Source organism: Pelodiscus sinensis, chromosome 1 (genome assembly GCF_049634645.1).
Source record: "Pelodiscus sinensis isolate JC-2024 chromosome 1, ASM4963464v1, whole genome shotgun sequence".
NCBI classification, from domain to species: Eukaryota; Metazoa; Chordata; order Testudines; family Trionychidae; genus Pelodiscus; species Pelodiscus sinensis.
Window position 1 is genome coordinate 133948180 of NC_134711.1, and position 20935 is coordinate 133969114.

Here is a 20935-nt window from a genome sequence, read left to right on the forward strand (position 1 = left end):
TTATCTAAGCTGTTTGTACACCAGTGCGAGAAGCCTGGATAACAAACAGGAAGAATTGGAGGCCATGGCCCAGTCCAAGGACTACGATTTGATTGGGATAACAGAGACTTTGTGGGATGACTTGCATGACTGGAGCGCTGTCATGGAAGGGTATAAACTGATCAGGAAGAACAGGCAGGGGAGAAAAGGAAGAGGAGTTGCACTGTATGTAAGGGTATGTCTACACTACAGTGCTAATTCGAACTAACTTAGACATACAAACCGCTAGTTCGAACTTAATTCGAACTAGCGGAGCGCTTAATTCGAACTAGGTAAACCTCATTCTACGAGGACTAACGCCTAGTTCGAATTAAGTAGTTCAAATTAAGGGCTGTGTAGCCACTTAATTTGAACTAGTGGGAGGCTAGCCCGCCCCAACTTTCCCTGGTGGCCACTCTGGTGATGTGCAGGAGTAAGGGCGTGGAATGGATGGCTCAGGAATCAGGGCAGGGGATCTGAGTGGTATGGGGGGGACTCAGGTTAGTGAGTAGAGGTTCAGTTGTCAAGAAAGAGGGTTGGGAGGTGTGTGGGGGGGGGGAGGCTCAGGGCAGGAGATGGGAGAAGTAAGGGGTGAAGGAGTCCAGGAAGGGGTTTGGGAGGCATGGGGGGTGAGAGAAGGGTATAGGCATGGAAGACTCAGGATGTGAGGTATGGGGCTCAGGGCAGGAGGTTGAAGGGGTGAGGGGTGAAGGAGTGTGGGTTTGGTGATGAGGAGGGGCTCAGGACAGGAGTGTGGGGCTCAGGTTCTGGGGGTGAGGAGGAGCTCAGGGCAAGGGGTTGTGTGGGGGGGGGAGTGGAGTGAGAGATTGGGGGCAAGGAGTGGCTCTGGGAAAGGGAAACGGTGTTGGGGAGTAGCAGTGAGGGTCTGGGTGTGAGGAGGGGCTCAGAGCAGGGGGTGGGTGGCTCAGGGCGGGGGATTGGAAGATGTGGGGGGCTCAAGGCAGGGATCAGGGGACTCAGGGAAAGGGTGGAAGGTTGTGGGGGGTTTAGGGCAGGGGATGGAGGTGCAGGACTCGGGGCTGGGGTGTCTGGGGGAGTATACTAGCCATGCGTGACAGTGAGGGTGGTGCTGGCTTTGGTGGTGGCTCTGCCGTGGGGGGGGGGGCTGTAATCCCTGGCTAATGGCTCCTCCTGTTGGTTGTGTCCATGTGGTTTGTCTGCTCCCACCTCAAGAAGCAATGTTGTCAGGGTTGCAGCTGTGCCCTCTGCCCCTCCCCGGGAAGAGCTGCCTCCCAGTCCCCAGAGAGGAACTGCCACTGGAGCAGTGCCAGCCTCACCACCACGGGCAGCCCCGGTAAGTCCCCCCCTGATTCCAGCCCCCTGCTCTGAGCCTTCACGCCTTGCCCGGAGTCCTGCACTTCTCACCCCATTCCCTGACTCCCGCTCCCCAGGGGAATGCCAGGGCTCCCTTCCTGTCCAGCCCTGGGGCAGAGGGCCAGAGGGAAGGGTTTGGCCTGAGGTGAGAGCAGGGGCCACTTACCCAGTCAGCACCCCCAGCATGGTGCTGCTAGAAGACATCCCTTGGTACATTTTGTGGTTTTATTAACAAGCCCCTATTGTCTCTGCTGGGAAACACACTGCTCACCTCGGCCATCCAGAGTCTGGGGCACCTCGTTCCAGGCCAGCTCCTCCATGTTGTCATAATCCAGCTCAGACCCTTCCTGGGAAGCCCCCTCTGGAACAGCAAACACCCCACTCAGCCCGTGGCCCTTAGCATCAGGGCGTATCCCATGGCACGTGGGAGGGGAGTCACAGGTGCCCATGGGGAGCTGGGCACACGTCAGAGAGCTACTGTCAAACAGGAGGCCCGGGAACAACCAGGGGCCAGTCCTGTCCCTGCAGAACCCAACAGCAGCTCCTTTGTGTGTGGTCATGGGCGCCGGAGCCGGGCTTGTGCCGAGCTCAGAGTCCAGAACTTGGGCGCTGCCAGGCCACAGCTGCCCCGTGTGACTCCAGCTGCACCCTGCAGGCAGGTATGAATGCTCCTGTCACACTGGGGAGGGAGAATGTCCCTGCTGCAGGGAATAAAGCTCCTGCTGGGTGCTCACTGGCCTGGTTCTTTGTGAGTCCTGCTCTCCACCTGCCTCTCAGGCGGCCCAGCGCTCAGCTTGGCCACACTCCTGCTTCTCAGCACAACTGGCTCATCTGTCCAGTGTCCGATCCTAAATTCAGGGGCTGCTGGAGAGCAGTGGGGTGGAAATGCCGCCCTGTTTGTCATTAGAGACAGGCCCAGGCCAGGAAGTTCAGATCCAGGGGTTTGGTTGCATTAGAGCGACAGGTACCAGCTGCAAAACTGAGCTCCAGGGCTGGACAAATCTCAGAATCAGCAAATCTGCCTCCCTCACAGCTCAGGGGGTTGAGATCTGTGAGCTGGGCTGGGCCCCTCTGTAATAACAACACTGCATAAACTTCCTCCTCTCTTGGGCAGGGAGATGAGCCTCGATAGGCACTGACACCGTTATCCAAAGCGACTCAGCTGGGGAACTCACTGGGTGCCACTCCCAGGGGGTCTGTGCTCAGAGATGGTCACATGTTTCCATCCGGAGGCTCTGACAGAAACCCTGTTCAATAGGCTCAGACCCAGCTGTGTGAAGTGGGAGCCAAGTGAGGGGAAACGGCTGTGATTGCAGCACGTGTCAGAGCAATTCTCTGCTTTGCCTTTATTTGGGTCTCTGGCCTGCGTCTGCTCCTCCCTCGTTACCTTGCTCTGGTCCAGGGTTGTTTTCTCCCTCGCTGTCCCCTGTGTAATATGGCAGCTTCCTCATGGAGCCATCTGAGTAGGAGCCTGGAGAGAGGAAAACCAGAAATTCACCCCAGTGAGAGCAGCTGAGACATGGCCCTGGGCACTCACTCAGGGCCTGATGCAAGGTTTCAGGGCTCAAGCTGCTCCTCCTTCCAGGGGAGATGCTGGATCACCACCACTCTGAGTGGTGAGAGGTGACACAGACCCCAAGAGAAACCTCCCTGTGAGTATGGAAAATGGAGGGTATGACACAAACTGACCTGAACGGTGATGGGGTGAGTAACAACAGCCTCTCTGGCTGCGGACCCAGGGAAGTTTCACTATGGTTGGGCCACCTCAGCCACAGAGGTCTGTCTAGCATTTAGGGTGTGAATACCTGCCTGCCCCATGAATCCGTCATTTCCAGATTAGGCCGAGCCAAGCCAATAGCTTTCAAGTAGGAATACGAGATCCTCTGGAAAAGGCTTTATTTTCCGGAGAATCACGTCTAGACTGGCGCTTTTCTCCGGCTTTTCCCCAAGCCGGAAAAAAGCAGCAGCCATGTTAATGCAAATGCCGCGGGGGATATTTAAATTCCCCGTGGATTTGCCTAGTCCAAAGTGCTACATTAGCATTCCTTTTCCGGAAGGGATGCCAGTGTTGACGTAGCCCTAGAGTATGGTGGAAAGGAAGCGAATCTCCCTATGTCCACCAGAGTAATGACAGGTCTCACCACAGAACCAACTCGCCCAGCTAGAGTTTGTCAAAAAACAGATAGTTTGGGTCTCTGGCCATTGTAAAAATAAATAAATAAATACAAACATTCGGGGTTGAGCTTTTTATACATTTGTGGAAAATGCAAAATGTTGAAGAAACCATTCTGTGTTCTTTAGGACATTTGTTTTTTTTTTTTTTTTTAATATTTACAGATAAAAATAGAGGCAATTTCAGACAGACAAGTAGTCTGAAATTAAAAGAAACAAGAAGTTTTGTTTAGAAAGTATTGAAGTCAAATGAATTTGTGTGTGTGCTTGGAAGAACTGAGTAAAACTGACATGAATCTGTGAAACGTTTTGGTGTCTCTGATTCTGCATTTTTAACCCAAACATTTTGTAATGAACCTTGTGCTCAGCTCCAATGTCAAGCTAACAGGGCTGAAGCTGCAATGATTCACCTCTTGGTTAAGGCCTGAGATGGAAAGGACATTGGAGAGCTGTTCCCTGTGAAGCATGAGACACACTGACCTGAGCGACCGAACATCTTCTGCTTCTCTCTCATCAGGTTATAGTCAATCTCCTCGTACACTGCATCAGAGAAGGGATCAGAGGGTCTTTGGGCACCTGAAAACAAAGGGCAGAGTTTGTACAGAGTCAGAGGAGCCATGAGATAGAAAACGCTATAAGATCATCTAGCTCCCGCCCCTTGGGCCTAGCGCAAACCTAAACCTACTGCACATTCCCACTGCTCTGCCCAGGATTTAAATGAACCAGGTAACAGGGACAGCCTCCCTTTCCACAGTCTTCCTTTGATTATGGCTCCAAGGGCAAGTTCCCTGTCAGGAAGCTTCCTCAAATTCATCTCAAATCTCACCCCATTAATCTTGTTTATTCCCCTTTGGAGCACCTTGCATCCTTCTTCCCCCACCCTGGGCTGTGTCCAGACTCAGGGTTTTTTTTCGAAAAAGTAGCCTTTTTTTGAAAAAACTTCACCTGCGTCTAGACTACAGCCGCGTTCTTTCGAAATTAAATCGAAAGAACGGGGCTTTTCTTTCTATGGCGGTAAACCTCATTTCACGAGGAAGAACGCCTTTTTTCGAAAGTGCTCTTTTGAAAAAAGGCGTTCTTGAATGCAAACAGGGCTTTTTAGAAAGAGAGCATCCAGACTCACTCGCTGCTTTCTTTCGAAAAAGCGGCTTGCTTTTTTGAAAGTTCCGCTTGCAGTCTAGACGCTCTTTTTCGAAAGAGGCTTGCAGTCTAGACATAGCCCTGGTGTTTACACCCATCTGCAAAATAGTGCTAACACTTTTTTTCATTGAGTGTAAGGCCAGAAGGGACCATTACAATATTTAGTCTAATCTCCTGTATAACACATATGTCACCCAGACACCCCCTTGTTTGACCCCACAGACACAGTCAGACTGAAGCATGTCAGTCCTCAAGGGCATAAGCTGTTGTCATCCCCAGGCAGATAGCAGGAGGGACTGAGGTGCCAGCCATGCCCAAGGCCTCAGCAATGGCAAGGAAGTGACTAGCTGAGAGAAGCCTAGATTGTCCTGCCATCCCAGAACATGAAAATGGCATAATACATCAAACCCTCCTCCCCAAAGTCTTGCAACCAGGGGTCCAGTGACCATGGCAGCACCTGTGGAGGATGGGACTCCATTGACCTGTTAAACCCACTGCCTTCCTGTCCAGAGGGATCTGGGGGCTGCTGCTGTGGAAGAAGGGGAATTTCTGGTCTGTTCAGTAAATAGGGAGAAAGTTTTATTGTTCTCTGTGGTTTCTCTGAGATGCTTTTATCCCAAAAATAGGGTGGAGTCTGCTGAGAGAGAGCTGGTTGACACCTTGTGACTGCTGGCAGCACACTGCTCACAGCCCTTAGGGAGAGCACAGTATGAGGCTGGCCTGGAAACAGGCTAATTTGCAGGGGGATCACAGGGGAAGGCAGGAGCCTGCAGTCTCCAACCGCCCAGGCCAGAAGCTGGTGGAACAGGGGGTCCTGTCCAAAGGAGGGAGACAGCTAGAGGCCTAAGGTCTGACAAGGCACCCTGGAGCACCTCATGAGGGGGGTACAGGTGCAGCTTCCCTGAGCCTGTGACGCTCCCTGCTGAGTAGCATCTCCAGAGTTCATGGCTGGGCTGTTCCACTGCCAGACATCGGTTGAAACAATAAATCAGAGAGGAGTTGACAGGCACCCTCAGCCACCCTTCCCAGCCCAGCATCCCCTCTCCCTGACACAAGCAGCCTCTGCTCCTGCAGGGGCGTTTCACACAGTGACACTCATCAGGACCCACCTCTGCGCTGGGCCCTGGCACTTTGCACCTGCACACCCAGGATGATTAAGACCAGGCAGAGCAGGGCCCCCAGGATAATGCAGACGACCACGGGCACCGTGAATGTCCCACTGTCGGTCGCAGGGCGGCGCGGGGGAGCTGGATGGAAAGGAACAGGCCACAGGGAGAGACGGGTCAGTGAGAGTTGGGGGGAACGAGGGACAATGAACACAGGGTAATGGGCTGGAACAGTCTGCGGTGGGGGGAACTCAGAGGCTGCTGCTTAACTCGTAGGCCCGGCCCTGTCACTACACAGGAATCCTCCTGCTCAGCAGGCAGAGTCATTGGCCCTGAGATTTCACAGACCATGTGAAAGGGCCCTGCCCTCCGGCTGTGGCTTGCAGCTCCTTGATTTGGTTGGGATTGGTCCTGCCTAGAGCAGGGGGCTGGACTTGATGACCTTGTGAGGTCTCTTCCAGCCCTATGGTTCTATGATTCTATGATTTCTCCCGTGGGACCCAGCCCCAGGGAAATGCAGCCCTTGGTGGGGAGAGGGAGATTCTTTACCTGGAATATTCACCGAATCCATCCTCTGTGCCACACCTGTAAGGGGAAAGGGAGGAGAGTTGGGGCGTGGAGTGAGGGGGACGGGACGTGTTTGTAACCAGGAGAACATCCCCTCAGAGTCCCTGAGGATTTCCAGAAGTCACCCCCACAGACTCAGCACAGGGGGCCTCTACCCAAGTTTATGATTTAGGGCCCAAGTCCCGTGTGCTCTGTGCAATGCTGAGGCCTCTAGTGACAAAACAGCATATGGGGCATGTGAGAGCTGCAGTGGCTTTGTGGGCTGATGCCTGAGTCAGTCTGAACCCAGAAAACTTCGACCCCATGGAAGCCATGATGTTTCTGCACACAGGAGATGGGAGGGACCAGTCTGTGACCAAGGTGGGAAGAGGGGAGGGCCTCACAGCATGTTGCAGAGAAGTCTGCTGCTACTTACCTGAGCAACTCACAGCGGCATCTTCCTTATGGCCACAGTTGCTGTCACCCCAGGGCTTGGACCGACAGTCCCAGAGGGATGACTCTGTCCCTCTGCAATCCAGCGTCTCCACCCAGATGGGACCAGTCCCCTCGCCGAATGCAGCCTCGCCCAGGGCAGACACGGCTGCTCCACAGCCCAATTGTTTACACGTCACGTTAGCGTCCGCCAGGTCCCAGGAGTCATCACAGACTGTGCCCCAGGAGTCACGGTACCAAACCTCCACTCGGCCCGAGCAATTGCCCTCTCCTCCCACGAGGCGCAGCTTGTCCCGGTCTGGAAATGCAGAAACCTCCCATGTTACTGGCACAGCAGGGAACCCTCAGGGAGCAAGAGGGGACAGGGAGAGGCAGAGATACCTGTGCAGCTCTTCGAGTTCGGGCATTCAGCAAACGAGGGCTGAGGCAGTTTTGCTTTTTTTCCTATGGAGAGAAAATGCTGAGTGAATGGGCTGGGCTGTGCGTGTGACACGGCGATAGAATTTAACAATATTATAAACCCTTAATTTCAGTGCTGTACAAAGTGAATTCTGGTCATTCAATATCCTGTTAATTTGCCCTTCAGCTGTTACTCAGGCACACGGTTAACAGGCACACAGACTTTTGGGGAATTCTAGACCTGACCCAAACTGCACAGCCTGGGCTCATCTCTGACTGTTCATCCCAAAAAGATTAATCACCATAGAACTGTCTAATGATAGTTTCAATGGAGAGGCTTTTCTTGGATCTCAGGCACCTTATCTTATATAATTAATTAACTTCCAAGTTTGTTGTTAATCAGACAATTTTTTCCCCTAAAAAAGACTGAAAAGATCATTTTTTTTGCTACGAATTTAAATATATCTCCACTGAATTGTGAGCAACAGCAAAAGTTCTATGCTAACCCTTCCATGAATTAAACAGATGGCTACATCTAGACTGGCATGATTTTGCGGAAATACTTTTAACAGAAAAGTTTTTCCTTAAAAGTATTTCCGCAAAAGAGCGTCTAGATTAACACAGATGCTTTTGCACAACAAGTGCTTTTGCGCAAAAGCATCCGTGGCCAGTCTAGACGTGATTTTGCGCAAGAAAGCCCTGATCGCCATTTTAGCCATTGGGGCTTTTTTATGCAAAACAATTCTTCCCTGTCTACACTGGCCCTCTTGAACAAGTATTCTTGCGCAAGAGGGCTTTTTCTTGAGCGGGAGCATGAAAGTATTTGTGCAAGAAGCACTGATTTTGTACATTACAAAGTCAGTGCTCTTGCGCAAATTCAAGCGGCCAGTGTAGACAGCTGGCAAGTTTTTGCTTTTGCGCAAAATCTTGCCAGTCTAGACGCACCCATTGGCTACGTCTACACTGGCCCCTTTTCCGAAAGGGGCATGTTAATTTCAGAGGTCGTAATAGGGAAATCCGCGGGGGATTTAAATATCCCCCGCGGCATTTAAATAAAAATGTCCACCACTTTTTTCCGGCTTTTAGAAAAGCCGGAAAAGAGCGTCTACACTGGCCCCGATCCTCCGGAAAAAGCGCCCTTTTCCGGAGGATCTTATTCCCACTTCAAAGTAGGAATAAGATCCTCCGGAAAAGGGCGCTTTTTCCGGAGGATCGGAGCCAGTGTAGACGCTCTTTTCTGGCTTTTCTAAAAGCCGGAAAAAAGCGGCGGACATTTTTATTTAAATGCTGCGGGGGATATTTAAATCCCCCGTGGATTTCCCTATTACGACCTCTGAAATTAACATGCCCCTTCCAGAAAAGGGGCCAGTGTAGACGAGCCCATTGTGTATGTATGTGTGCGAATGTGCCTGTGCAGATAGTTTCAGATTTACCAGTGCAAAAAATATAGGTTTCTTCACGTTCATCACAGGACTCAACATTCCAGGGGTCTGATTGGCACTGCCAAAGGGAGCTGTGCCACTCCCTGCACACAACATTGTCCAGCCATCTGGGACCAGAGCCTGTTCCATATGCATAGTCTGCTTCAATATTCCCTCTGTCCCCACAGTTCAGCTGCTTGCAGATGATTGACACAGCGACTCCAGACATCTGATTGGAGCAAACGCTGCCCCATGTCCCATTGTAGAAAACCTCCAGCCGCCCCGCACAGTCACTGCCGCTCACCAGCCGCAGGTCTGTGAACTCTAGAAGGGAATGCACAAAAAGGGAATTTAAATTGTCTTACTCTCACATGAAGTGGGTTGTGCAGAGTGAAATCCCAGGCACAGGTGAGACCCTTGGGCTTCTCCTCAGGAGCCAACGGCAGAGAGAGTCACTCCAAGATCAGAGACACCTTTCCACACCACAGGCCCATTAGCGATAGAGTGGGCATCTCTGGGAGGCCACCAATTGCCCCAGCTGTGTCTGGATTTTAATCAATTAAGGCCAGAAAGGATGGTGATAGCGATAGGCCAGATGCCAGCTCTTGCCCAGGCTGCAGCCATCAGCTAAGGACTGACAGTCTCATAGCTGGGGATCTGACCAGGTCACCTATGTGTTAATTTTGTTCAAAATACTTGTTTGTCTTGTGAGATCTGCCATCTATAACTGGTAAGTGTAGTCCCCACGCCCACTCACTACTCCCCTGTCTTTCCCTCCAAGGTTCCCATTAGCCTGTTTTGCCGCCACATGGCCCTGGGTGCTCATGTCCAGTTATTTCTCCACTGGGGCCCTGTCCCCCTTCCATCACTGGTTTCCATGACAGACTCCTTCAGACACCAGTGAAGCAGCATTCTAACACCGGGGAAATCCTGCAATATCTCCAGTGCCTCTGGGCGGGAGCTGAGGATTCTCTAATGGTGACTCTGATAGGTAGTTACACAAGGGAATGGGAGGCAGAGATGTTGTTCGCAGGGATCCCCTTAAACATCCAAACCTTCCCTCCATTAAATCCCCTGGTAACCAGGCTCCCGGGAGCGCTCCCAGACCAGACCTGAGCAGAGAACTCCCGCGTCCTCCTTGTGTCTGCAGTTGTGCTGGCCCCAGGGCACGAAAGGACAGGCCCAGAGATCGGATTCGTTCCCAGAGCACTTCACATCGTCCAGCCAGATCTGCCCGGACCCTTGCCCGTAATGAGCAGAGACAGTTGCATTGATGGCGCGTCCACATCCCAGCTGTTTGCAAACGACATCGGCGTCCGGCAGGTCCCAGGAATCGTCACAGACTGTCCCCCAGGTGCCATTGTAATAAATCTCCACTCTCCCGGCACAGCGACTCGGCCCATTCGCCAGCCTGATCCGCCTGCTCCCTGCGGGACAGATCCCAGCGGTTAGTGCTTGTCGCCCTGCTGCCCAGAGCACGTGTGTGAGATCAGGAAACGACTCACCCGAGCAAACGACACCGACGTCCTCGGCAATTCCTGCCTGGGCCGGCTCAGACGGGGAGTTGTCACAGCCGGTCAGATGAGTCTCGTTCCCTGCACACTGGACCCATTTCAGCCCCACGGGGCCTTTTCCTCGCTGAGACGAAGGGGGGTTATAAGCTCTCTCAGCTGCTCCGCACTGGAGCTGCCTGCAGACCACGCTGGCATCGTTCATGTCCCACTGGTCATCCAGCACCCTGTGCCACACACCTCGGAGGGAAATCTCCACTCTGCCGTCGCATCGGCCATCTCCACTCAGCAGCCGCAGTGCCCCAGCGAGACCTGGGCCTAGGAAAGACAGGAGATGCACTGAATAACAGTCCCTGTTGCATTGCAAACACTGGGCAATGTTTGAAGTTTTATGGACCATCCCAGTGACCAAGTGTGTTATAGAATTCAGAGGAGTAACCTGAGCAGATTTGTTATGAATTTCTAAGAGGAGGGTGCTTTAAGGCATGTAACACTGACCGGGGCTTGGAAGGGACTTCTGGGAGACACTGGGCTCAGAGCTGCACTCTATTTTAGTGTGCCAGTCCCTAGCACCAAGTGTAGACACACCCATGGCACATGGAACCCCCCTACTGCCGCCAACCCACAGAGCCCAGAGGAATGCCCATCTGTTCCTAACACTATCAAAGTCATGATTTGGAGAAGGGTGGGGGAAGTAAGTTGGTGACATTTAGGAAACTTTGATCCTTCACGCCTGCCCTGAATACACAGACCTTTGCTGAAGATCTTCCTAGAGAATCCAGCCCTCTCCCCAGTCATAATTACACTTTGGTGATAACATGTATCTCACTTGCAATACAGTCATTATTACTGTGCAAGGTTGAGGATCCAGCTCCCCCTCCCCTCACTGTGCCCTGAGGTCCCCCTGCTCTGGGGCAGTGTCACACACTGAGGGCAGGTGTCACTAATCCAGCTTTGCTCCTGCACTTACCTGAGCAAACCACACCGGCATCATTGTCGTGTGAGCACGGAGAGGCCCCCAGGGCAGTGACAGGGCAGTGCCCCAAATGGGGTTCAGTCCCTTTACAGTGAAATGTGTCTGCCCAGACAGAGCCGGTTCCCTTCCCAAAGTGCCCTCCTCCTGGCACCGACACAGCGACTCCACAGTCGAGGTGATGACAGAGAACATTGGCGTCTGATAGATCCCAGCGTGAGTCACAGAAGGTTCCCCAGGCATCACGAATCTGGATCTCCACCCTCCCAGAGCAGGCTGTGCTGCCGTTCACCAGCTGGAACCCTATGTGCTCTAGGGAGAAGAGAGTTAGAGAGGGAGCCTTTAATATATTTTATATCAAATACACAACAAATGGAAAGAAGCACATTCAATAGGAGTCAATTTATATTAAAAGTTATAAAATGTATAGCATTGATAAGGGAAGCTAAAGCTATCAGAGAAACTATTTGGTGGGAATACGAACAATAATAAGAAACTTTAGGGTATTTTAGAAGCAAAAAAACAAAACAAAAAACAAAACAAAACAAAAACCCTAACAAAGGTATATTGCCTTCATAAATGGAGGTGACAACATAGTTTATAATGATGCAAATCAGACAGAGGTGTTTAGTAAACATTTTTGGTTTTGAATAGAAGCAGGATGTATACTCATACTATGTGATGAAGTTGAACTATGCAGTGTGTTGGTAACTAAGGAGGATGTTAAGCAGTATCTACTGGGGATAAATACAAATCATCAGGCCAGGATAACTCTTAAAATCATAGAATAAATAGAATGCAGGACTGGAAGTAGCTTCACAAAGTCAGCTAGTCTATCTCCCCTACCCCACACACAAACTAAGGCAGGTTAAAGAATACCTGGAACATCCCTGATTGTTGTCTAACTTGTTCTTAAAAGCCTCCAATAACAGGGATCCCACAACCGCCCTTGGTGCCTTGTTCTAGTACTTAACTATCCATATACTTTGAAATTTTTTCCTAATATGTGACCTGGCAACTGAACTAGCACTCCCAGGGTGAGGCTATGAAAAGACTAAGATGATCCTTGGATGTGTAAATGGGAATAATAATGAGGGTTATCAAATAATTAAACAATTAGTCACTGTTAAATAATAATGGAATGCCATTTCTTTCTTTCTTTCTTTCTTTCAAAGATTTTCCTGTGGGGCATCGCGCCCTGCTCCACAGCCTCAACAGAGTCCCCAGAAGGGGAAGAAGCTGTGGGTTCTCCTCCTCCTCGGGGGGTGCCTTGGGCTCCCCACTGACCGTCAGCTCCCCTGAAGGAGGGCCAGGGGGTGGCAGCAGCAGTTACTCACTGTACTGGGGGCCCCAATGTGCCAGGACCCAGAGGGGAGCCACCGCCTCCTGCTGGTCAGTGCAGGCTTGCTGGGGCCACTGCATGCCTGGCTCTCCAGCCTGGAACCCTCCTTCCATCCCCCCAGCCCTGCAAGAGTAGCGCACCAGTGTCGGCTTCCTGCGGGGGAGCGGGGAGAAAAGAAAACCCCAAGTCTCTGTGTCTAGCAGCATGTGTACATCGAGTCTCCATGCCCGAGATCCTCCCTCAGTGCGTGCTTCACTGCAGGCTGCCTCTGATGCGGAGACTCAAAACGCGCATGCTGCTGGGTGCAGAGCCAGGCACGCAGCGGCCACAGGGCACCTGGCCTGAGCAGTCAGAATTGGCAGCTCCCCACTGGGTCCCAGAGCATTGGAGCCCTCAGCACAGAGAGGAGACACTGCTGCCATCCCCATCTCCCCCAGCTCAGCTCTGGCCTTCCTCTGGGGGGTGACTGTGGCTGTCTGTAGCTGGGGTGGAGAGAATGGGGGGGTGGGGGCGAGAGGCCAGGGAGGAGGAGGAGGAAGAGGGACCAGGGAAGAGGCCAGGGCTGGCTGCAACTGGGGAAGGGGATGGGGTGATGAGAGGCTGGGAGTGGGGAATGGGGGGGCCAAGATGTCAGAGAGGGGAATGGAGGGCTGGGAAGGCAGAGGGGGGCCAAGAGGCCAGGGGATAGGCTGGGGCAGGCTGCAGCTGGAGGGAAAACGGGGAGGGGGCAGAGCAGGGGAGGCCAGGACTGGCTATGACTCAGGACAGGGAGGAGGGGGCCGAGAGGCTGGGGCTCAGGGGGTGAGAGAGGCTGGGGCTGGTGTAGCTCCTGGCTTTCCCCTCCTATTCCCTTTCCAGCAGCTGGGTCTGGCACAGCTTCTGCCCCTGCACACCCAGCACCCAGGGGTGGGGCTGAGAGGCTGGGGCTGGTTTGGCGCACAGCTACTGAGGGGAGATCCAGGCTTACCTACCCACAAAGTAGAGTTGCCAAGTATCCGGTTTTGAACCGGACTATCCATTATTTGAGCTTTCTGTCTGGGAAACAAATTAGGAAAATACCAGACATATAAATGTCTGTTTTTTTCTAATTAAGTAAGTTTTATTATGATCATGTTATGACATGACTTGTGCGCGAGTATTCTTGCTCACTCTCTAGGCCTGTGTAATGTGCTACTATGCTGATTTGCCACTTGGATATAAGTATCAGTACGTAGTTGTGTACTGTCTGGCTGGTAGACACACTCACACTGCATCATGAGCGAGTCTATCAGCCAAGCACTATGAAACTACGCAGTAGTGCTGAATATTTTACTTTCGTAAACGTATGATTCACTACAGTGTTATCCTTTGTCTAGCTTTCATCTTTCTAGTATTTTGCAGCTTTCTTTTAAGGTAAGGTGGCCCAGAAAGACAGTCCATCACCCAGACTGCCAGAGCAGACTGCCACTGGCTCAGTGGGGAATCTCACTGAAATATACTGATAATTCCCTAGGTGGGAGGTACCACTTGTTCAAACACTCTAGATCATTTTCTGCTGTAGGCTGTCAGTGCGGCAACTCATGAAACCCCAGGGTCTGCAGGTTTCTCAGTATAGGCTGCTTCCTGATGCTCCATTGGCCATGGAAGCTTCATCTTCAAGTGTGCTTGGTACAGCCAGAGAGGCAGGATGTCTCTTCACACAGCATGGTCCCTGATATTCTGGGTCAGAGTGGGTAGACTCACCTCATCACATTCCCTGCCCTTTAAAGGTGCTTCTCCTATTGGTGCACCTTTCCAGTTTCCTCTTCTCCCAGCCTGTAGAAGTCTATATTGCTGGAGGCCTTATCTGTGCAATGTATCACTTGGAAGATATAGGGCTACAGGGAGAGGTACCACCACATGATCTGGAGATTGATATCTTTCATCCTTGACAACCTTCAGAGGGGTGCGTGATCAGTGATCCACTTGAAGGTAGGAGAGCAGTGGTCTCCAACCTTTTTACACCCAAGATCACTTTTTAAATCTCAGAACAGGCGAAGATCTACCGCCCCGCCCTTTCCTTGAAGCCCCACCCCTTCCTTGAAGCCCTGCCCTCTCTAGTTGCCTCCTGTCCATCACTTGCTATCCTCAGCCCTTACTTACACACTCTGATAAACAGTTTATTTTTCAATTATACGATACATACAATTAAAATCACGTGTTTATAGTTATGAAATAAATGGTCTGTTTTTTATTCATGCTATTTAAATCTAAAATGAAGCATTGAGAATTATACATTTTGTGGGGACAGAGTTCTGTGGCTGGGGGCAGGGGAGAGGGAACAGGGTGCTGGGAGGGCAGAGGACAGGGTTCTGCAGCAGGGGACAGAGTGCCAGTGGGGACAGAGTTTGGGGAATGGGGATGGGAATAGGGACAGAGTTCTGTAGCGGGGAACAGGGGAGTGGCGACAGTGTTCTGTGGCTGGGGAGTGGGGTGCCAGTGGAGGCAGAGAGTCCCCTGCATCTGCTTCCTCCCAGGATTCCCCCCCCCAGAGGGAAACCAGTGCGTACCTGCCCCAGGGCCTACCCCCGACCCCCGTGCAGGGAAGTCCCGCGCGCACCTGCCTCGGGGCCAACCCCCCCGCCCCGGCACAGGACAACCCCGTGCGCGATTGCCTCAGGGCCAATCCCCCTGCATGCGCCTGCCCCGGGGCTGATTCACCCCTTCTGTGTGGTGCAGGGAGCCGATACTCCCTCCTGCAGTACTCCCGGCAGAGCAGCTAGCACTACTTCCGGAATCGCCGGAAATGGCGCTAAGCTGCGGGACTTCTGTCCATCCCGGGGAGCTGACACTACCTCCATTTTCACTTGAGGTAAGTAGTGGGGCTTCTCAGGGGTGTGAGGGAAATGGGGGCGGGGAGGACAGGACGCCTCGCTATCGACTGGTCGAGGCCTGATCGAACTGTTGGTGACCACGGTAGTAGGGCATGGAGTCAACAGCCCATTTCACTGCAAGGGCCTCCTTCTCAGTATTTGAGTATTATTTCTTCTTGGGGAATAGTTTTTGGCTCAAAAATAGGAGGGTGTTCCTCTCCATCGACCTCTGGGGATAGAAAGACATCCCACCCCTCTCCTGAGCAGTCTTCCCACTAAGATTTTCCATCCCTGATCAAAGGGAGTTTTGTCTTGTGAACTAGTATTGAGGCTGTGTGGGCTTGTTCGGATGTGTGCCACTGTGGCACCCACCAGTTACTAACAAATATCATATTCATGTATATATACAATTTAAAATGTTATTGAAGAAAACAGCCCTTTCCCAGTCACAAAGAACAAAAGGAGTGTTGAATCAGGACTTTTACCCAACAATCCTCATTATTATGGCTGACCCTAAGCACCCTACCAATTCATAACAATGTTGTTCAGAGTCTCAGTAGTTGTCAGTAGTGGAGTCTCCATCCCTAGAGGTGTTTAAGTCTCGGCTTGACAAGGCCCTGGCTGTGTTGATTTAGTTGGGATTGGTCCTGCCTAGAGCAGGGGGCTGGACCTGATGACCTTCTAAGGTATCTTCCAGTTCTATGATTCTATGATTCTGTGATTCTGTGGGGCAACTGCTGCAACCTCTGCTACATAGCAGCCTGCATGGATGACATCATAATCTAGAGGAGCAACTGGGAAGATGTTCGAACTAAGGAGGCTAATGAGGGCGACCAAAATTGCAAATGAAGCATGGGATTTAAATATCTTGCACTTCATTAGCATGTTCCTGGGTGGTCGCCATTTTGGAAACTGACTAGCCTGGAGTAACTGTCCGCGTCTACACGCAGCAGTGAAACGGGAGTTCAAAGTAAACCCCTAACTCAAATTATCTGTTACTCCACGTGGAATGAGGTTTAGCAGCTAATTCATAGCTCTTACTGTTTAGGAGGAGTTGTTGAACAAATGGACTTACAGATGACACACAAACATATATATATATATATATATATATATATATATATATATATATATATATATATATATATGAGAGATTATATCATCACACAGCTATGAAGAATATGGAGCACAGTGTCACAAACACAAATGTCACTTGGGTTTAAATAGTTTTCCAGTGTTCTATCAGAACACCATCTGATTGGTCAAAAATGTGAGATGTAACAGAACAGAGAGGAGAGTGCTCTCGGCTAACTCTCATTCTGGCCAAGTAGGGAGAACCTTGGTCACACTGTGGGGGTGACAAAACAGTTACAAAAAAATGCCCCACCCTTAGTACCTCTGCAGGTGGCTGTCTGGGCCTAACTTTTAGCATTCAGGTAACATTTTCAAAAAAATGACTCAGGGACATAGGAGCCTAAGTGACATTTTTCTTTTCCATTTCCTTCCCATCTGTGGCTACATCTACACTGGCATGATTTTCCAGAAATATTTTTAACGGAAAAGTTTTCCGTTAAAAGTATTTTCTGAAAAATTGCGTCTAGATTGGCATGGCCAATCTAGAGGCAGTTTTCCACAAAAAAAAGCCCCAATCGCCATTTTTGCAATCAGGGCTTTTTTGTGGAAAACAGTACTGTGCTGTTTACACTGGCCCTCTCGCGCAAATGATTTGCGCAAGAGGGCTTTTGCCCGAACGGGAGCTTCACAGTATTTCCGCAAGAACACTGATGATCTTACATGAGATCGTCAGTGTTCTTGCGGAAATGCAAGCGGCCAGTGTAGACAGCTGGCAAGTCTAGACACAGCCTGCATGTTTACACCCATTTAAAGAGAAAGGGGAAAATGTGGCATTGAGCCAACTGGAAATGTGATAATGAAAATATTCCACAGTCACACGGGGGATGGTGAGAGGGCAATGATACGAACAGGAATAATTACAGTAAAGTCCCAGCAATGATGACAGGACTTGCTCTGGTTGATGGTCCTTTCTCACTAGGATGACAGGCACAAGACACCCATTGCCCTCAAGCCCTTCTCTCTCAAGGGGTTTGCCTTTTAAGCCTGAGGTAGCTGATTCTTACCTGAACACGTCACTCCAGCATCCAGGCTGTGATCACAGTATCGCTCATCCTCTTCACTTTTCCTACACTCCCAGAGAGCAGATTCGGTACCACGACAGGAAACGTAATGCAGCCAAATTGGTCCAGATCCTGGCCCAAAATGAGCATAATGATGGGCACTGACAGCAGCTCCGCATCCCAACTGCTTACAGACAACCGCAGCATTTTCCATGTACCAGCCTATATGACACACTGTTCCCCACTGATGCTGGTGTTTAATCTCCACTCTCCCGGCACAGGGGCTGCCTCCGTTCACCAGCCTCAGCTCCTCATAACCTTTAGGGAGAGAGACAGCGCAGGGTCAGTGCGAGAAGGGGGCCCCTCCCCGGTGTTGTCACAGCAGAGTCTGTGCCTGGCAGCAGGGGTCTGTGCCCAGAGCCAGGGGATGGGACCTACCCAGAGAAGTCTCATTGTGCCTCCTTCTCATGTCTCAGGGCCTTACACTTGGGATGTTGCTACTGCTCCATCCCCATTTTATCCCCTCTGGCGATCTGGAGTGGTTTTACCTCTCCCGTGAGAACACAACAAAAGGCACCGACTCCCGGAGTTTCCCTCATTCCCAATGGTGCCATCTCCTGTCCCTGTCCCTGTCCCTGGGGCTGCAGCCAGCGAGATGCCATCATCTCCTCACAGTCTGTTGGTGGGTGGGAGTGAGGCTGCCACCGACTTCCATTTTCAATGGGAAGGAAGCCGACAGGCAACATGGCTGCCTCTGCATGGCTAAGGGGACTGAACAGACCCAAGTAAGGAGGTGGGGGCAGGAAGGGAGCAGAGCACTGGAAGGGCAGGGAGGTAGAATTAGGAGTTACAAGGGAATAGGGAAAGCAGTGTGGGGGCAGGAGAGAAAAGCAGTGAGTGGTGCTGCGTCTGGAGCTGGGGGGCAAGAAGGAAGAGTGGGAAGGGGGAGGGGTCTGAACAGGGGGCAAGAAGAAGGGATAGGGAGTGAAGGGGGGTCTGGAGTAGGGGGTATGAGAGTGAGAAGAGACAGGGGCTGGATCAGGCCAGAGGAGGCAGAGGAGGGACTAGGATGGGAGGGGACAGACAGAGTTGGTGGGTGGTGAGGTCTGGTGCATGGGTCAGGAGGGAAGTAGGATTGGAGTAGGCGGGTTTGGGAAGGGGTAGGTTGTTCAGGAGGGAGAATTGAGGTGAAGAGTAGGGAGGAAGAGGGAGGTGTGCAGTGGATGGACAGGAGGGAGGGCTGGGAAAAGGAAGTCTGGAGCCAGGCACAGGAAGGAGGGCTGTGACTGGAAGGTATCTAGAATGGGGTGTGGGCTTAGGGCTTAGCCCAGGATTGGGGACTGGGGTCCAGGAGGGGCTTCAGGGTGCAAGCTCTGGGAAGGAGTTTGGGGACAGGGGGACTCACATCTGGGGCAGGAGATGGGTGCAAGAGAAGATTCAGGGCTGAGACGGGTTCAGGAAGTAGGCTCTGGCTGGGCACCGTTTAACTGAGATGGCTTCCGTGTGGTGGAGCAGTGGGGTTAAGGCAGGCTCACTCCTGCCCTGGCCCTGCACCACTCCTGAAAGCAGCTGGCATGTACAGCAGTGACTCCATGGTGCCATGTGCTGCCCTCATCTACAGGCACCGAGCCCACAGCTTCTACTGGCCACGGCTCCCCATTACTGATCAATGAGAGCCACAGGAGTGGTGTCTGCAGGAAAAGGACAGCATGTGGAAACCACCTGCTCTGCCTTTCTCAGGAGCTGCAGGGACATGCCAGCCATGTCCAGAAGCAGCAGTTACAACAGGGATAATGACTCCAGCCGCAACAGGTTCGGCATTTTAGAACTCACTGCTCAAAGAATTAAATGTAAGCGTAAGAGAGAAATGAAAATGATGAAATGCACAGACCAGTCTAAACCCCAAACTAACCCACTTCGCAAGCAGTAAAAGTAGTGACATCCACTCCCTTATGTATTTTATGGGTTGGGAGAGGAGGGAAGGACAGTGTGTGTGTCTGTGTCTGTGTCTGTCGGTGTGTGTGTTTGTTTATTAGAATGACAGAAACACACACAGTGTGATAGTGACAGATTTGCACTGCCAAGCTCCCTCCATCCCCTTCTCTCTGTGTGGAGATGGGGTACAGGAGTGAGGGGTAGGGACACCTTGACATCAGCACCCCCCGTCTCCCTCCCACACCCTGCACAGCAAGCAGGAGGCTCCCAGGGTAGCAGCTTCAAGGCAGAGAGCAGAAGCAGTCAGCCTGTCCTATCCCTTCATTGACAGCCTGACTTGCTGTCCCCACCACCCCGACTCTTCTGGCTGCCACTAAACATCTGCCAGGACTCCTGTGTATTTCCTTCAAGTGACAACAAAGCAGGGGAAGGGGAATATATAGATTCAGAGGCTGGTATCAGCTGTGGGAAGGAGCCAATAGCAAACCCACCTGCCTTTTTAGTTACCCACTTTGCAAGAAGTAAAAGTAGTAACAACCACTCCCTTGTATATGTGTTGGGTTGGGAGAGGAGGGAAGGACAGCGTGTGTGTGTGTGTGTGAGAGAGAGAGAGAATGACAGAGACACACGCTCAGTGTGATAGTGACAGATTTGCACTGCCAAGCTCCCTCCATCCCCTTCTCTCTATGTGGTGATGGGGTACAAGAGTGGAGGGGGCACCCTGATGTCAGCACCCCCCTTCTTCCTCCCGCACCTTGTACAGCAAGTAGGAGGCTCCCAGGGCAGCAGCTCCAAGGCAGAGGGCAGAAGCAGCATGACAATGGGGAGAGGGGCAACTGACATGCCAGCGCTCAATAGCTTCCTGGCCAAACCAGTTTGAGGCTCCAAGATCTACCGGTAGATCCCGATCTACTGGCTGGTGATCACTGCCTTAAGGTAACCAATGAGGGGCAATAGTGGCAAGGTCCCATCCTGAAAGGGAAAGTTACAATCTCTGCTCCAGAGGCAGGTGGGAAAAAACTGACAGTAAAAGTTTAAGTTCAAGTTCACCCAGCTCCCCAGGTACAGCACAGAGAAGACTTACCTGCTGTGTCCTGAACTGGGATGAGAAGAAGCCACAGCAGCAGAATGCAGAGATGTCCCTTCATTGCCAGTCTGACTTTCTGTCCTGCCCCCACCCTCACTGATCTAGCTGCCACTATGCACCTGCCAGCGCTCCTGTGTGTCTTAAAAGTGACAACAAAGCTGTGGAAGGGGAATATATAGATTCAGAGGCTGGTATCAGCTGTGGAAAGGAGCCAATAGCAAACCCACCTGCCTTTTTAGTTATTATCAGTGGTTTGATCTGTGACTTTAGGCAGCTCAAACAGCCAGTAAAAGTTGAAAGCAAGAAACATCACCATATATGAGTGATGAGCCCCTCCTGACGTCAGGTTTGCCAGCGTCTCAGATTATCCGGTTACCCCCAGTCTCCGGTGAGGGAGAGAAAAGTGCTGTACAGAGTGTGTTCGTGCTGCTTCTCACCTCGATAGATTCTATATTGTGTTGGTGCTGTCAGTAGGGTAAGGGTTCCTTGGAAACAAATGTACTTGATCCATGTGAATCAGAAGGAAAGGAA

The 20935-nt window shown here is 51.6% G+C and overlaps 1 protein-coding gene across 1 annotated transcript; it reads right to left on the reverse strand.

Annotated features, from left to right (window-relative positions):
- Positions 1-2588: 2588 nt before the first annotated feature.
- Positions 2589-11442, reverse strand: LOC142818986 (antigen WC1.1-like). Its single transcript, XM_075902624.1, has 9 exons — positions 10096-11442; positions 9703-10017; positions 8603-8914; positions 7152-7214; positions 6754-7068; positions 6321-6356; positions 5775-5912; positions 4006-4101; positions 2589-2824 (listed from the first exon to the last, which is right to left on the reverse strand). Exons 1-9 carry the CDS (start codon positions 10499-10501, stop codon positions 2700-2702), a joined length of 1806 nt encoding a protein of 601 aa, XP_075758739.1. The 5' UTR covers positions 10502-11442; the 3' UTR covers positions 2589-2699.
- Between the last annotated feature and the right edge of the window lie 9493 nt (positions 11443-20935).

Bases quoted from the DNA above. Each gene is read 5' to 3' on its own strand.
- LOC142818986 (XM_075902624.1), bottom strand. From the start codon at position 10,501: ATGGTCCATAAAACTTCAAACATTGCCCAGTGTTTGCAATGCAACAGG. The intron at 8,915-9,702 runs GTCTGGTCTGGG...ATTCCCTTCTAG, and splicing joins CGCGGGAGTTCTCTGCTCAG to AGTTCACAGACCTGCGGCTG. The intron at 7,215-8,602 runs GTAAATCTGAAA...TTCTCTCCATAG, and splicing joins AACCTATATTTTTTGCACTG to GAAAAAAAGCAAAACTGCCT.